Source organism: Harpia harpyja, chromosome 7 (assembly GCF_026419915.1).
Source record: "Harpia harpyja isolate bHarHar1 chromosome 7, bHarHar1 primary haplotype, whole genome shotgun sequence".
Taxonomy (NCBI): Eukaryota; Metazoa; Chordata; class Aves; order Accipitriformes; family Accipitridae; genus Harpia; species Harpia harpyja.
In genome coordinates, this window is record NC_068946.1 from 22645138 (window position 1) to 22663034 (window position 17897).

General features: G+C 38.1%; 1 protein-coding gene across 4 annotated transcripts in view; it reads left to right on the forward strand.

Moving 5' to 3' along the window:
- Positions 1 to 17897, forward strand: part of MYO1B (myosin IB) — a 114723-nt gene that overhangs the window by 38149 nt on the left and 58677 nt on the right. For all 4 annotated transcript variants that reach the window (XM_052791739.1, XM_052791741.1, XM_052791740.1 and 1 more), the window contains exons 4-5: positions 12272 to 12366; positions 15485 to 15589. In XM_052791739.1, coding sequence (XP_052647699.1) covers positions 12272 to 12366; positions 15485 to 15589 — 200 coding nt within the window. The remainder of the gene's footprint in view (positions 1 to 12271; positions 12367 to 15484; positions 15590 to 17897) is intronic.

The window sequence follows — 17897 nt, forward strand, 5'->3', positions numbered from 1 at the left end:
TGTGACAAAATTATTCAAAAGCACCATATCCACTGGCTCGCAAATGATTTCGGTCTCCACAGCCATACCAGCTGGCAGTACTGTCAGTCACAGCTCCTGAAGTCCCACTGCCAGAGGCCCCCCTCTCTGGGCAGGACCCACCTGGCTCTGGTAGAGCCTGCTCATCCATCAGTTTCTCATTTGGAGAGCTGTGCGTGGTCCTAGCCAACATTCACATGTCCAGTGGACTTTTTGAAGAAGCTTGCAAAAATGCAAGAATTGGGTACCTTTAAAACATAGTGAGTTTGAAAGGGAAGCACTTACCTCGAGATCTGTTCCAGATGCTTCTGTAACTCTGATTGTCGTCATGGTGTACGAAGGAAAATAATCCTGGGGCATCCTTCATGAATTAACTGCTGGCTTAGAGCCTCAACAAAATAACTTTGTTTTCAGAACTGGTTTCAAATATTTACTCCTACCTCTGTACACAGCATACTTTCACATTTGACTTCACTCATGTTGGAGACCAAGAGTCAAATGTTTTTAGTTATCTGTGACGATCTCTCTCTCTTCTTTTTTTGCATGTGAGTGTATTTGTTATAGTCTGTGTTTATTTGTAAGCATAAAAAAGTTTGGGGTTTGGCTAGACTGTTAGAGCAAAGATAATTTAAAAAAAAAGTTAAAAAAAAGCCTCAATATATGTTGGCTAGTTAGAGATGTATGTTAATGCTCCAGTAGTCTAAACTTAACTTTTTTGCCAGATCCCATTTCTCTCATTTTCCTGGAACTGGAATGTTCTGGCTAGTGTTCATATTATGCCATTGATATTTTTAGGACATAAAATGCTGAGATTTTTTTAAAATTAATTCACATTGTCACATAAAGTAGAATCCCTCTAATATACACAAAAGGCTTGGGAATCCATTCAGCATGACTGAATTTTGTGAATGAAGTGGGCACTTAATTAAATAAAGGAAAGGACCTGCAGTAATTTTTCAGTTTTGTAATGCAGTTCTCCAAATTTGTCAATACATAACTGCTCTTTGTCTCTTCTCAACATTTCAAATAGTTCTCCTTCCAGCTCTAAATTTGTACATCTAAGCTAAAACTAAGACTAGCCTTTTTTGTGCTGCTTAACAAAACGAAGTTCTTCTGATTAGAAAATTGACTGATGTTATGGTAGGACTTGGAAATAAAAACATTTCTGAACACTTTGTGTGGCTTTAAATGTAACTTGATTTGTAAAAAAGGCTCTGATAGTTTCATTTTTCTTTTCATTAGAATTTTGGGACTTTTTGCACACTGAAAAGAATAAGTACTTATAAAGGTGACACTGCTGTGTTTCACTTCTTAGATGCAGACTGAAAAGTGAAGGCAGGTAGAGGCCCTGTCAGAAATGAGAGGAATCCCATTTTATGCATTGTGTGTACATGGACCAGAATTTTCATTATGCCTTTCCTGAATTGGCAGCATGGTACTCTCTTAAGATCTGGGATTTCAAATTGCAATTAAGAACAGCTGTCATCGTTTCATTGGAAGTGTCTCATTGTGTTTAATGGTTGTCTTTTTTCTTTCTTTTTTTTTCTTTTTTTTTTTTTTTTTTTTTAGCAATTTATAACACACCAGGAAATGCCCATCTGCTATGCTAGGAGCCTTTGTCATGATTTTAGATACAGTGTAAACAAGGCTAATGTTTAAAGCCTTAAAGAAACTTCAGTAAAATTCCAGCTCTTGTACCACCTTTAGCAGCAGAATGTTTTCCATTCAATCTCTTTTTATTGGCAACTTTATGCAAAACGCTCTGATTTTTTCAACTCTGGGTACATCATGGTTAATGTAGTTTGGGTGATTAAAGACAGCCTTTTTCATGTTATGAATCGGGAGATACACAGTCTTAATATTTACTGTCTAGCACACTGGATAATCTTTTACTTATGTTTTGAATAGATAAGAGAGCTGGGACTGGGGTTTACAAACAAATGTCTGAATTACAAAGACAGTTTAATTGTGGTCATTGCAGTACATTAGTTCAAATCTGCATTTTTCTTGTATATACAGTTTCCTTTTTATGTACTACAGAAATGATTTTTAGTTGCTAAACCGTGTGGAGTTCAAACTGCAACTGATCATCATTACTCCAAGATGATTCTTAGTGAGGATATATCCAAGGACAAAAAAAATGTGTGCAGTTGACATCCTTCTTGAGTATCAGCAAACCAACCAAGGACGTAGATGAAATACATTGTCCCTGGAAATAGTCCATGTGGGCTGAACTGAAGCTAGTGTTTGAGCAGTCTGAAGAAGGCTTTTCATTTTTTCCTTTGACCATTCATGGAAAGAAAATTTTGGATATATGTTCACAAATCTCATGCACAAACTTGAGCAAACTTGAGCAAATGCCATTTTAAAGACTGAATAGACACATTAGCTTGATGATGTACCTGAGCTAACAAGCTTTCAGAAGCTCAGATAAGCTTTAGTGCCTACTTTGTCCATGGGTTCATGAGAGGTACTTTATTTGGAAAAGAGAGCTGGGAGGCAAAAAATAAGTTGCATAAGGCTTCTTAAAACTACTTGGTTTCTTAAGAGGACTTAAGAGTTACTTGCAAAATTAAAAAATCCAGTAACAACTCTGATTAAAGTAGCGACATACCTATGTAATTACATAGTGTTGACATTGCCCATCCCATGTTTTCCAGATAACTGAATTACTTTTATTTGCAGTTTTGTCACTGTTGTCTCTGACAAACTTGAGGGCAGCTGCATGCTAGCTTTTGTGTTACGGAGCCTAGATTTCAAATCTGATGATTAGCAAGTTACTTTAGCTTACAAGTAGCTATGAGGATGTGATATTACAATACTGGAGAAATAGGAGTATTATGAATTTGGTGGAGTGCTCGGCATTTTTTCTGATGGCAAACTGTTGCCTTTCATTGCAGCTTATTGCACTAACGCATGGCTGACATTTCTTTACCCATCTCACCAGGCAGAGCTGTGAAGTCACTCCAAGATGTATCTTTTTATGTGAGATGCTGTAGCTCTTAGGTATATGCAGCATACTGGATTTTAGTTGTGCTACAGCATGCTGTTGTCCTGTGAGATGAGTCCTTTGAAAGCATGTTCCCTTCTATGAAGTGAGTATGTGAAACTGGGCACCACGCTTCACTGTTCGTCTTCCCCTGAGTACTGGAACATGTTTAATTACTTTAGAATAAAGGAATAAATTTATTTTCCATTCTCCAGTTAGCAGAGTAGAACAAGCTTGCCTGAGACTATTGATACTACTGCAATAAAATTATTTGCAGCAAGAGAAGTCTCTGCATGAGCACGTGGTAGCAATGCAGGCTTATTGTGGAAGCCAAAACTTGACTCGCTATATCTCTGCTCTCACTGCATCAGGAGGAAATTACATATTTCTACCTTCTGACTTCAGGGTGATGCTTCTTAGGGCTGTGAATAAAAGCAAGGTTTTGTTTTTGCTGAGCAGGAGTGTTTTTTTGAGGCAGCAACATGGAACACTACCGGTTTGCTAAACATTTTTCCATGTGAAATCATAAGAGCAGCACTCCCCCCCTCCTCTACCTCAGGAAAACCCTGCAACCAGTACAGCCCTATTGTGGTTTCATTTGCAAGATCAAGAAGTCTCTGGCATTTTTACATGGAGCATCTGCACTCTGCCACTGATTTGGACAAGCTCAAACTATAAGGCCCGAAGATACATCCCATTTTGAAAATAAATTAGAAAAGGGAAAAAAACGGTTAACAGTATATTCCCATCTGTACAGGAAGAGCCAAGCTATAACGATCATTGTTCCTCTGATAGGATTATAGAGTCTTGTCTTCTAAGTATTTCACTTAACTTGTACTCTGGGCCTGTTTTTTCTGAAATAGCTATGTATAATTGTAAGGACCGGTGTTTAGCCACGACCAGTGTTTTAAAAATAAGGAATAATTGTTTCTCAGTGTTTTATATTGATTGAATATGTATTATGCTTAGCCACCCGAGTCAAGATGAATTACAGTTTTATTGGGAGAGTTTACTTCTAGTGTGCTATTTGCACGGTGCAGCAGCATACTCAAAGCATGTCTTGTTCTGCAGAAAAGATTTCTCTTATGTAAAATTTGGTCAAAGCTGACATGAAGTAAACATGTGTGTTTGACCAGTAAACTTCCCTATTTTTCAGACACGTGCTGTATTAGGTACAGAAACTAATTCAATTTTCTGTAAAATATTGAGAGTCTGGATATTTCAGCGGAGAAAGGGAATGACTGTTTTCCCCTGCTCCCCCTTTTCCTCCCTGTCCCACCAACCCTTCATTTCCACATATATGCAAGAGCTCAGAGATGCAATTCAAATCTGCTAGTATGTAGATGAAATTAGTAAACTGGGATTTTTAAAAATTTTGTGCCCTCTAGTTAAACTCTGACAGAAGCCAGGCATGGCAAATCAGTTTGCACCTCTCTTTCCTTACTGTCCCGTTCAGCTGTCTGACCCCTTGATACTCCATTTGAACTGAAGAATGCACTTGTTAATGGAATAAATCCTAATTTTTACAATCCCAACCTCAGGGACTGCCAAGCTTCAGAAGGTCCATGGAGAAATGTCAATCTCTTGCCACCGGTATTTCTGGTGTGGCATGAAACTGCTTTCCTCGCAGGTGGCCATAGGGTTGTGTAGTGCAGTCAGGCTTGCAGTTCAAGGAAAAGTCTGGAGCTTCTGACGCAGAATATGGCTACCAAAAAGGTTCATTGTATGCTTTTGCACTAAAACCACTGGGTGTAAGGAGTTGGCTGGTTTAGGCAGTCATTAAATCAAGCATGCAAGTGCTGATTTATCTTAGGAAATGAACTATATCTAATTAAATATGGTTTTTAATAAAACAATAGAAAACACTTCCTGTACTTCCCTTCAAGGATATCACAGCCCAGTAAAAGTATTATTTTTGTAGACAGAAATGCCTTTTCCCCCAAGAAACTTAAAATCCTTGCAGTGCACGTTACAGCAGACTGACTTGCTATAGGTCTGTAAGAGGCCCAGCTGTGTCCTTCTGTGTGATCGTGTAGGAGCTGGTTGGCCGCCTTGGATAACACAGCCTGGTATGTGAGGTGAGAGACTGGTTTGGTTACAAACTCATCAGGTTAATGCTGTGCCTTGGAAATGGGAGTTACCCATTCATGCTACACCCACGGGCTGAGTATTAATATGGGTGAGGAGGTGATGGTTATGTGGCATTCAGATGGCTGATGTTGTGTCAAGGAATGGGACTAGTCAAGGGGGAATCCAAGCCAAGCTGCTCTTCTGAAAAGCTGATGATATGGAAATATTTGCTCCCCCCCTCGCCTCCTTGGTTTATCTGTATATTTACTTCAGCTGCTCCAAATAAAAGAGAGTTCAGTTTTTTAATTCCCTTCTGTAGGCAAACCAAGTCATGAGTTATACCTGTTGTTTGTCTGCAGCTGCAGGTGTTTATGGTGTGTGCAGCTGGCACTGGTCCATGTTAGTTCAATTTGGTATGCCCTAGTGGGCTTTCCATGGTTAACGTGTGTTACCAGGACAGGAGACTGACCTGTTGGCTTGTTTCCTCCAGCACCAAAGCTCTGCCCGCTGCTCCACTCTGCCACCATACTACGTTACTTTGGAGAACCCAACCTTGGACCCTTGCCCAGGTCACTTTCCTGACAGTCTACCGGGCGTATTTCACTGCCGACTTACAGGACTGAGCTATTGAATGTGATCTGGACACGCTTACTGGGCTTGATAGCGTTTACTAAAATTTAAAGGGAGGATTTACTTTGTAGTCTGGATTAGGAAGTGGCACGGTCATCCTCAGCTTCAGAGATCCTGTTTTCCACCAGCTGAAGGAATGTAACAGCTGGGTCTTATGCTCCTCATAAAAGGTGTTTCTTGTTTTCCGTCATACTAATGTGCAGCTCTAAAGAGATGCCTTGGATGTTGTTCAAATAGGCAGAAAATCATAGGCTGCATTTTTGGCTTTTGTGTACAGTGCTGGGGAAAGACCACTGTTGGTTTTCAAAAAATTACTTTTTTTTTTTTTTGGACTGTCAGTCAGTAAAAAGGAAGTGATCAAGAGTGATAAAGTCTCCTCCTCGCCTGGAGGGGAAATGTGTGCTATTCTGTGAGAGGGAAAAGGATCGGGGCCAGACTGGGCTGTGGTGAGCTGTGAGGTTGTGCAGGCATGGTATTTGGGGAAGCAGCATCGGCTGGACCTCTCTGTAGGGAGGTTTTTGAGGCAAAGTTCACTGGACACATCTGAAATCTGCTTCATTTTGAGAAAGACAAGATTTGCAGAAAGAATGTTTTCTTCTTTTTGTCCAGACCTCAGACTGTTGGCCTGAATCAACTCTTCTGCTAAACCTGTAGTGTGTATATGAGCATCGGAGGGTATATTATATTCCCAGTCTACTGGTACAGAAAATAAATCTCTCTGGCTTAATATTAGGCTGCGTTTTAAAGTGTTTTACTCTTGAAAATGAAGAGTGGCTTTGTCTGTCCTCTTCCCCTCTCTCTGTTTCCTTCCATAAATTATGGCTGCTTCTTGCAAATCAAAAGGGCTGATTTACACAGCTTTGGGCTTTATTCTGCATCTAATAATATCACAGTTGCTAATGTGAATAACAAAGTGGGGAAGCTTACGCAGGAGGTACCCTTCTGCTGTGTATATTAGCTACATAGTATTGTTGATAAAACAGGTTTCTATGCTCACCATGAAAATAAAATTGGAGAATATGAATAGGAGAAAAGACTTTCCATCTGTCTTAGCACACCTCTTTATCCTAGTGTTTAAACTTGTTTTATTTTTTTCCTGATTGGCATTTTTCAAAGAGCAGCTGCTTGCCTGTGAAGGTCTATCCTAGCTGATGCTCCATCAATTTAGCTGTTACTTTATTCACTCCACTGGCAGACTAATCAACCTTTTCTTTTCAAGTGTGTCAAAGTGCTGAACACGAGACAGTTTGTAATTATGGAAAATGGGAGTACACTTTTTATCCTTAGGGCAATTAGATTAAATGATTCTGCACTATGAGCTAATACTATAAATAATCTCTTGTGGTTGTTTTTCCTCAATGGTGAATTTTCCACTGAGCTTCAATGGGCAGAGGGAACATATATAGCAGAGAGTGATGATTTACAATGTAAAACCTCAAAGCACTTTATAGAATGTGCTTCCACTGTTCCTAGCTCAGGTTATAAGGAATTTTTATACCCCCAAAAAACTGTTTCTGATGTTTTCCCAATGCATGTTGTGAGAGGAGGAAATAATTTGTTTGCTGTTACCCTGTTATAAAGCACTTTGTGCATTAAAAAAAAAAAAAAAAGGGAATTTAAATGATGTTCTTAATTAAACTTGAAAAAATTAATATAAATTACATTTTATGTAAAATTTGCATTAAAAATGCATATACAACTTACATTTTACTGCTGTTCTTTTTAGTCTAGCATGGTATATAGTCTTTGATAAGCACTGACTTCTAGTATCCTGCCAGTGTGTTTAAACACAGTTGAGCAGAAATGAAGTGGTACCAGGGCTCTGCTTCATGAAGAACTGGAATGGTCAAGAAGAGAGAGGTTTTCTTAATTTCCTTGGAACGTAGCAAATGAGATGGCAGTTGCGATCCAAGATTAAGCAATACATTTTTTAAACTGGGGACCGAGACTCTCAGAATCAAAGCAACAGTCAGTGAAGATGGGATGAAGGGAATTGATTCTATTAGTGCATGAGAAAGGCAATCGGAGGGAGTTTAAGATAGTGTTAACTAATTACTGTTAATTGAGACTGCTAAGGGAAATGAGAGGAAGAATGAAAAAGATAGCAGAAAGAAGTACCGATAGCTGACAAATACTGATCCTTGTGATATTGGCTTAAAGCAAAAAGGTGGTAGAAGAGAAGAGCTGCTCTTGTGAGCTGAATTTATGACAATAAGAGCAAGGTTTTTACCCCTGATATAATTGTGGGTGCAATCTTTAGTGTTCAAATGAAGCGCTAGCAGTTGATGCTCATTTCGGGGTGAGTGGGTAGGAACCTCGTTTCTCTCTCTTCCTGACCCCAGTGTTGTGTTAGAGGACAGAGATGCTGTTGTGCTGCTGAAAATTGCTGGAGCCCTTTGGAAATCCCCCTTGGAGGCCTATTTGCTGTTTCTCTTTGTTAGAATTTTTGGGTTAGGACTTTGTGACAGATCTGGCCATCTGGAGCTATGTGGCTGAAAAAGCCATGCTATAAAAAAGCAGAGGCTTCTTGCTGAGCTAGGTGTGGGTGGCGTTTTGATTTCAAATTGCTTCTATACTTAAGTTTTAGCTAAAAGAGAACTCCAGTAAATATTTCTCTGTGTGTTGTGGTAGGAGAATGTCGTCTTCTTTCATGAAAACCTAAAAATCAAAGGAGACCTTATTATAAGGTATGGTAAATGACACTGCTGACACACTCACCAGCTAATTCAAAACACATGGCTTATAACTACTTTTTAAACTACAAACTATTCTAAAAATTTTACTTAGGCTCTGTAATTATGAGGTGGCTCAAAGAGTGGTATGTGGTTGAAACCTATAGTTGCAAATGGTGACTTTACAGAGCCGTGCCTCTTAATGTTGCTAAAAGGAAAAGAATAGAAGGATTCTTTGTGGTCTATGGATCATTAAAATGTGTTAAACTAAAATGACCTTAAATGAAATTATTTTATACTTTTGTAACAAATAGGGAATAGCATGAAATTATGTTTTTGGAACTAATAGAATTTGAGCCAAAAGACTCAAAGTTTGGGTTTGTTTGGGGTTTTTTTATTGCAAATACAGAAGGCAATAATAGATAGGCAGGACTGTGAGGTGTAATGGTGTGCCATGAAAGTTGACATGACAAATGAATAGATCTATCTTTTTCTTTGCGATAAAGATCTTTGTTCAGGCTCTGACATAAATGTGTCTAATGCTGTTTATGCAATGCCAGAAAGACAAAGAAATCTTAGTTATTTAAATACAGTCTTGGTTATGCCTCCTCCTGTTGAATTGCTGGAGCAGTGGTTGAAATGTCAGAGGTAAATTTTAGAACACTTCTTCTAGGTAACTTTTGATAAGTGCATACGCAAAACTTGTTTTGAAATGAGTCAACTTATTTTTTCTTTTGTCTGTAGTAGATAATATTTGATATACTTGTGAAGTATTAGGCTTTGCTGCATTGCATAGATTGGAGGAAAAGATAATGTATGGCAAGTGTCTCTGACTAGATTGGCTAAAACCAGAACTGGATAAAATCCCACTCTCTTCTCCAACTTCAGAGGTCTCATTGCAGTATTAGACTCAGTTTTTCTGCTGAGGGAGGAGAAGCAGCATGATTTGGTCTTTTTAAATATGCAGCGTAGGCAGAGTTAATAAATACATCAAGCAGTAAAATATATTTTGACAGGGGCTGTTGCAAAACTAGAATTCAGTGTATTAGAAAAGATGAATGGTTACTAAGCTGATTAACTCGTAACTCAGTATATCAACAGAGAGAATACTTTCTCTGTGCTTGATGCTGACGTCATTTTCCAGCATGAAACTACTGCCAAGAAAGTTGTTTCAAAAGTGAAATACTAGGTAGTTGATGGCTGAGATTGTTTGAAGGACAGCAGGCACAGAATGAGCCATCCAGTCTGTAGGTTTGAAAAGCATCTCAGAGTCTTACCTTCCTGCTGAAAGCTGGTTTCCTGAATCAAACCCATGGAAACCACAGCATTAGTTCTCTCACATGGCCCATGAATGCTCAGTGCAGTTTTATTTATTTCCTCTTCATCCTACTGCTTTTTTTTTTTCCTTGCAAAAAGGAATGTAATTTGTGCTGGTATAAGCTTTTCTGTGTGCCGCGCATTGTACTCAATTTACAAGTATATCTGCAGCAGCGTTTGACAAATATTATTCATTTCCTAAATATGTCCTGTAAGAGAGTCTGGTGAAGTGTTATTGCTACTGTAGTTTGGATTCTGGACAGTAAAGTGGATGCCAGAAATTGTATCATGGTCTCTCAGAAGCAGCAGAATTTTTAATTTTTTTTTTTTGCTAGTTCTCCAGCATGTTGGCCACATCACAAATTGACTTTGTTGTAATGCTACAAACATTACAGCCTGCTACTTTCTCGTAAACACATTTTCACCTCCAGCTGAACTACTGAGTTCAAATGCTTCAATTGCCGTAACAGTATTAAGTTTTGAGAGATCAGTCTTAATTCAGGTTCAATAGTATATGTATCAAAAGGAGTTAATGACCTTTGATTGTGATTAAGTGGATGGCCCAACCACCCGTGCAGAGAGAAGAATTGTAATTTAGTGCCTTAGACAATGTAAGTTGGTAAGAAAAGCTGAGAGAGGAACGGAGCCCTGGGTTGGTCGTGCAGCTGGACAGGCAGATGTGCTGCAGGAGAGAAGAGGACAAGAGAGGCACAAAAAGGGGGGGATCAATGACATGAGCTCACATCATAGGCAGGAACTAGGGTGGGAGGGAAATGTTTGATTATTTAGTAGTAAAGGAGCCGTAAGGTATTTCATTTACCTGCTTTCCAACCTTTTCAGAATACCACTCACTTGGTACGCTGGTCTCTTGCAGGATGGCTGAGCTGGTAACACAATGCAACCATAAAAACAAACAAGCAAACAAAACCAAAACCCAAATAAGCAAATGTGAGATGAGTCTAATACTGATGAGAGATGAGGAAGTATGAATGGTGTGGCACATGCATGTGATGATTAAATTGGGGACAATATGACATGCTCTCCATAAACTTTCTGGGGGAGAGAAGGCAGAAGGAAGAACTGCCTGAGCTAAGGGACAGTGGTAGCAAAAACGAAATAAGTATGAACTGATTTGAGTATGTAGGTTTAATATTTGAAGCTTTCAAGCTGCAGCAATAGGAGCCTCTAGAAAAGGCTGTGTGTGTCTTTCACTACTTGCATTGTGTTGTCCATGCTACCCCAACTAGTTTCATGACAAAGAGCTTGCTTATCTATAAAGGGGCTGTGGCTGCCTGCGAAAGCACTATACGGCTATGTTATTCAGAGCAAATACTTGATCTATTTGTAGTTACCAGCTGAGTGCAAAGCTCCTGAACTGTCATAGAATAAAGAATCAAATTTCTAAAAGGTGCATTGAACCTGCAACAATTATGCATCCTTTGTTGACCTGGGAGTTCGTTTCTATTTTTCATACGTGGTTTTTTTACTGTAAATAATAAACAATATCTGCTTTTAAGTACATACAAACACTAAATATTTTACTAGGTGCAGTAATCTAACAAAGCTCTTGGTCTGTTGAATGGATGTTTATTTCATGTAAAAATATGCTGTGTTTGGCTATCAGATTTTTTTCTTTAAGTTGCATAATACAAGTGTGCCTTTTTATTTGGATTTTGCTTTTATGTCCCTTTTCAGATACTACTTGCTTAAGTTTTTCCAAGGGGTTCTAATGCTCAGTTTCCAGAGCCCTTTACTCCATGAACTGAAAAAATGCAGTTGAAACAAAATCAGCACTATTTTCTCTGTCTCAAAATTATTACTAAAGAAAACTAAATATAAGTAACACATCTGCATTTCTCCAAAATATGTTGCAGCAGGGCAACAAAACACCTCTGGATTCAAATTGCCTCCCAGTAGTTTTGGGGTCATGATGTTCTGAGCTCCATGGAAAGACTTTTTTGGTACAGGGAAGCTGTTGATTCTTACTATATTCTTTAATTTCACTACATGACATCACCCTTACTGAGATAAGAGCATACTTATTGGGAAACGCTTTGCATATTAATGCAAAAGTCCAGCAATACCTGAATGCTTAAAATGCTCAATGTCATATAAGGTTCTGAGATTTCTTCACGCTTTTCAGAGAAGAAACAACAGCTTATGGTGGTGTTAGTGCTTGGGATTCTGCTGTTTCCTTTTTCTTAAATGTCTTCAGACAGAACACGTCCTGTTGATGCATTGACATTTTGTTCATCGAAGAATGCTACCTAAATTTCCCTGAAATTTTGTGAATTTTTTTGGAGCTTGCTATCTTTAGAAAAACTTAGAGATTATGCTTGCTTGTTCCTGGAGAAAGTCTAAATAAGCCACTCAGAAAAAGTATCTGGTTTGCTTCTGTGGGTCTTTATATTCTGAAAAGTGAATGCTTCACAAGTTATAGAACATTAGGACTTGGGAGTATTTGTTTGGTTTTGGTTACTGGTTTGGTTTTTTTGGTTTTTCCTGCCTGGATGTGAAGGCCGGGTTGTAGTTATTGTTTTATCTAATTCTCAATTGACTCTTTCTTATTTTGCAGCTTTGCTCTGTCAGATGAAGCATACAGATCTTTAAGGGACCAGGACAAAGACCAGTGTATCCTTATTACAGGAGAGAGTGGAGCTGGAAAAACAGGTAATACGCAGTTTTGATCTTCTACAAAAACATTCAGAGTTATTCAGAGTCTTGCAAAGTGATGCTAGAGTCTGTAAGAGTTGAGAGTTATTGGTATCTTTTTGTGTCTGGCGATTGCAGAAAATGAATGCTGTCATACTTGTTGCTGTAGGTGTGAACTTACATAAACTAATGTGTTATCACATTGGCACCATGATGCAGTCATATCGCATGTTAATACAGTATCCTCATCAGTACGCAAAGTGATACTAAAATAATGCTGGTTTGTGATAGAGTATTGCAAGGGCCAGAAAACTTCTAGGCTCTCCCTGTGGGAAACATGAAGATGGAGAAAACTGAATGTTCTTGGTCTTCTAGAGTAGAAGACAATCCTTTGATACTTTTGCCTGTCTTTTAATAAATGTATACATTTAAACTGGATTATGCCATTGATCCAAGGAAAATAAACAGTAGCTGATTACTTTGGAAATTTCATCAGTCTTTTGCATGCTGTGCTCAGCTGCAATTCTAAGATTGGCTTGTGTACCAGAACACTGTGTTTCTCAGGCAAAGCTGAAATTGCCTTGAAAATGACTGCTAATTTTTAAACTGGAATGGTAGAAATCAAGTGAGGATTGCATAACTGCAGAACATTTTAGGTAGACCTTAAAGAAAGAAGCCAGTTATTTTCTGAAATAACAATTTAAAACTGAGGTGACTTGCATAAGAGACAGTGGGTGGGAATGTATACATCTGTTTCCATGTAGTTTAAGAGATTTTTTCCTTTGTATCTGAGAAAATGTGGAGCTTTGTATGCTTATACTGAGCAAGACTTAAAGTGGGTAACAAGAAGTTGCTTTCCAAGCCTTTTGTGAAAATGTAAAGCATAGGCTTCATCTTTGTTTTTCTTTGTCTGACTAGTGGCATCCAATTGAGAGGTCTTGAAATCTTGTAATATAATCCTTTTTTTCAGTTCAATAACATGAAAATGCATGTGTGTTCAGTAAAAGTGTATATTAAAATAATCAAGTTCTTATGATTGTTAGGGATTCTGTCTAGGAGTTCAGACTTTAGAAAGGACTTCTGTACTGGTATTGTTTAATGTCTTGATTTCCTCAGGAACTGTGAATTATCAAGCACCTCCTACAACTGAGGTCCACCTTTTATTCATTTATTTATTCAGTTGGAAGCTGTAGCAGTGGTTGAGTTTCTGAACATCTATTTGTAGAGAATATTCTGGTAGATGCAGACTTGTATAGAGATTTTGACTGTTCTGTAATTTTCATAACCATATGGGACATAATATGAATTATTCCTTCTTTATAAAGGTAAATGCAGAATAATATAGGGTTTGAAATTCAAGTCAATAATTGACTCGGAATCTGTGCTATTCTCTCTCTAACATTTGATGGAACTACTGTTGCTGAAATGGGGCTATTAGCTGAGAAGTCAGGTTTCTGTTGCGGAAAAAAAGGGGACAGGGAGGAAGTTCCTGGATTTGAGGAATAAAACTTGTTAGTACAGATCCTATATAACTCTGTTGTAGATTTTTTGGTAGCCAGAATATTTGGCACGTTTGGGCTGGAATAATTGAAACTGAACTGTCATCAGTTGGGTTTTTTATTTACTTCAAATTTTGTTCTTGTTTCACTGCATGTTTATATTACTAATCGATAGTAACATTGTGCAAGAAAACATGGTACATTACCAGAATGAGTGCTGTATTTAAATGTTTTTAGATGTTAAGGTGATGATTCCCTTCCTGGTGTCTTTATTGGACCAAAGAAAGTTTCTAATAGAAGAAGGGGCCTTTATTTTCTTTCAGTGATGTTCAAAGCCTATCTTGAAGTTATTGTGTGTTGTCTTAATGCATATTATTTTATAATACCTTATTTGCTGCTTCAGTGCTTTCTTCTCTGAGTGAGCGAGTAGCTCTACTTAAAGATGTTGACTGTTTTAGGAAATATTTCAAATCAAATAATTTGGTAATTCCAAGCTCAGAAGGGAATGGATTCTTAAAAAAAAATGAGCTGAGTTTGAGGTGCGATTAAAGGAGATGGGGGGGCTTATGGACACACCTATAGTTCTTGCTCCTTGCTTGCTTCCTGTGTTGCAATTTTCCTCAGCTTTCTCTACAATATGGGATAGTAATTTAATGCAAGCAAACAAATTTGATTAAATAGGAAAGAATTAAAATCCAAGGGTTAACTTCTTGTTTGTCAGTTCTTTCCTGAAAGGAAACCCTTAAATTTGTAACAGAACTCTGAAGAACAACTAATGGGTTTTTTATGACTGTGTTGAGTTGATAGGGATTGCAGCTGTTAGTAATTACATTGTGTATCAGCTGATACTGCCTCAAATTTCACTATCTTGCATCATACTAAACATCACAGACTCTGTTTATAAACAGAATCCTTTCTCAGCTGCTCTTTGTCCTGACCAGCAAAAATGTAAGGGTTGGATGGATTATTTAATATTTGTTTCTGTCTGTGTATGGGTGATTGACACCCATATGAACCCAGCTTTGAGAGTCCAAAAATTGTTCAGACTTTGTTAATAGTTTGTACCTTCGAATTAGTTTCATTGTTTAAATGAATGCTTCACTTCATTCATTATACTTTGAAACAGACTGCATAATGTTATGTGATGTTGAATTGCAGTCATTTACTTGTAGTGCACTTTAGAGTTCTAATTACATGTGTATAGTGTTGTATGTTTACACTTGTGGTATTGTGTATCTGCTGATACAAACTGTTTGAATTTTGCATCTTGAAACTGCTTGGGCCTATTTTTTCAGGCTAGATTAAAACATTTCCAACGTGTCAGCTAGGAGTAATGTTCTTTCCTTACTGAACACTAAATGAAGGCTAAATGAAAAAGTAGCGGGTAATGTATCGTATCTTTAGCATGGGAGGGCTCTAGGTCAATAGGGCTGCTGATGTAATGGCATCGGTCTCATAGCGGGATATGTTCTTTCCTCACTTCCAGATGGTACAACAACGTAGAAGAAAACTGAAATGAAATGTGCTTACAGTTCCTGTCTGGCATGGTGAAAATGTGGTGGAGATGAAGTCTGCAAATCATTTTATGGCCTATTTGCCAATACTTACCACTGTTTTCTTTTGCTTTCTCCTCACAGAGGCAAGCAAACTTGTCATGTCATATGTAGCTGCAGTGTGCGGAAAAGGGGCAGAAGTTAATCAAGTAAAAGAACAACTTTTGCAGTCAAATCCAGTTCTTGAAGGTAAGAATGTCATAAAGCATGTACCAGCATATTACTTCTGTGTGTATCAGCATTCCTGCTGACCTGGTTTGGAAAACTGTATCTGTTGTTGTTTCGTTGTTATTTGGTGTCCAAAACCATAGGAGATGCTTTTTGTGAAGACAGCTACGAGATTTTATTCAGTTACGGAGAGGTTTTCTTGAGAAGAAAACTGTCTCCCTCATGAAGGGAGAGCTTAGGAAGTTAGGTCCTATTTCCCAGACTCCTCCTGCCGCTGTCTGAGGGCGTACCCGTTTGTAACCCTGCCTTGATGATGCTTGACTGTATCAAAAGACTTAACTTCAGTTCAGTCCCTCTGATTCATTTCCTTCCAAATTACATTATTATAGTCTCTAGTAAACAAACAAGCTCTGTAAAGGATTATTTTTCTTCTAGGAAAAAAAAGGGTGAAGAAATGCATCTTAGAAAAAACTAAGCCAATCCATATGCATGCCTGTTGTTCCCTGAGACTTGTTCCCTGGGTCTGGTGACTCGTTTGGCCCGTCTTCCTGACAACTGCCTTTCCTGCTCTCCCATGAAAGACTTTTTTTTTTTTTCTTAATTAGTCATTTTAATTTAAAGATGTTGGCTGCCAGAAACAGGATCTTCATTTTTCCTGGAGATAGGATATATGATCCTCAAAGCTTGCAGTTTTGTCCCATTGTCAAATAATTGCCTTCAGAAGTGCTTTGGTTAGCATTGACTTATTTAGGTCTATTGTCTTGATTCCTGGCTCAGTCCTTCCCACAGTTCTCTAAGCTATTGTGGTGCTGAGACAAATTCTCATGACTGCTGTACGATAATTTTGCATTATGGCCAGATGATATGCAGTGTTTGTAAGACTGTTGAGTGTCAACGTTTTATTTATGGCCTAGCTAGCTATAAGTATATGTGATGATTTGGAGTCTATAGGGAGCAAGCACTCTATAAGTGAGAAGGGGGGGGGGGGGGGCGGTGCATAAAAAAAAGGGAGGGGAATGCAAAAGTGGGCTGAGAACAGTGGTGAACCGGGTGGGTAAAATGTGGTCATTGACTGTACATAAAACCAAAACTGTAAGCAAGACTTGTAAAGAAACGATGAAATGTTAAAATTTAAGAATAATAAAAATGCTGGATAAGCCTTTCTTTGATGATCAGATGTGTTCCACTTAAAGCTGAATGGGGGGATTGCAATCTTCCATTGTTTTGGATTCATAGAGAAGAGCTGTGTTGCTTTTATCACTGTTCTGGAAGGCAGATTTCAGATGTAGACAGAAATACTATGAGAAGTATGGAGGTTTTTCTTACCAAAGCTAGATTGTTCCCCAGGGATTGCCAAATGTATTGGATTTCTTGTTGGTTTGTGAATCTTTGTTTTAATGCAAGAGAAATAGACTAAGCTTACAGAAGAGTGCCTTATCATTTTAAGGTATTATTTGTTCTACTTGGTCTGCTGGTAACTGCCTGTTTAGCTTTTTGGAAGATAGGGCAGTGGATTATTCCATAAGGCTGCTGAGCAAGCCTGGCTGTTTATATACATTTTAGACAGAAATTAAGAATTTGTGGTTAGATTTATTTTTCTTTGGGTATGTAGTTGTTTCAGTCAAGCTGCAGTGCAAGAAAATGACAGAAATGTTACATATGCATAATTTATCCTACCGGATATTTTTTTTTAACTACAGTTGCTACTGTAAATTAACTTTTAGAAACAATGAACCTAAGGGAAAACTGAGGAATGTGTCTCATGCTTTATAATGAAACACTTGTGCTTGATTCTGTGCAGTTATAAATGACTCTACTGTTCAGCATGTGTTTAAGAAAATGCAGCTCAGAGATTTGGTTGTTGAAAAGATGATTTATTGCAGGGCATAAAGATTTTAAAAACAATTCTTTCACTTATCCTTGGCCTTCAGGGCCAACAAACTTTTCCTTTTGGCTTCAGTTCTTTGATTAAGTCTACTCATGCAAGTTTGTTGAAGCCTAAAAGCATGTATTTATTTCTGTCCAAAAAACATTGACTTGACTTGATCTTTGAAAATATATCTATGCTATATAAATAAATACTGGGATAAATAAAGTCTCCTATTGGCATAGGAGTGCTATACTTAATAATGTAAGGGACACTCTTGTTTGACTTGATGTGCTTTGACGATGTGTGATGTTTAGAGTTTGAATTGTCATCCAGTCTGAGTTCTTGTCCTGCCTATGTTCTAAGCTGGTGGCTGCCCATCTGAATGTAGCCCTGAGAAGGCCTTTCTTGGAGAGTTTTCATTGTCAGAAAACTTGAGCTCAAGAAATTAAAACCAAACTA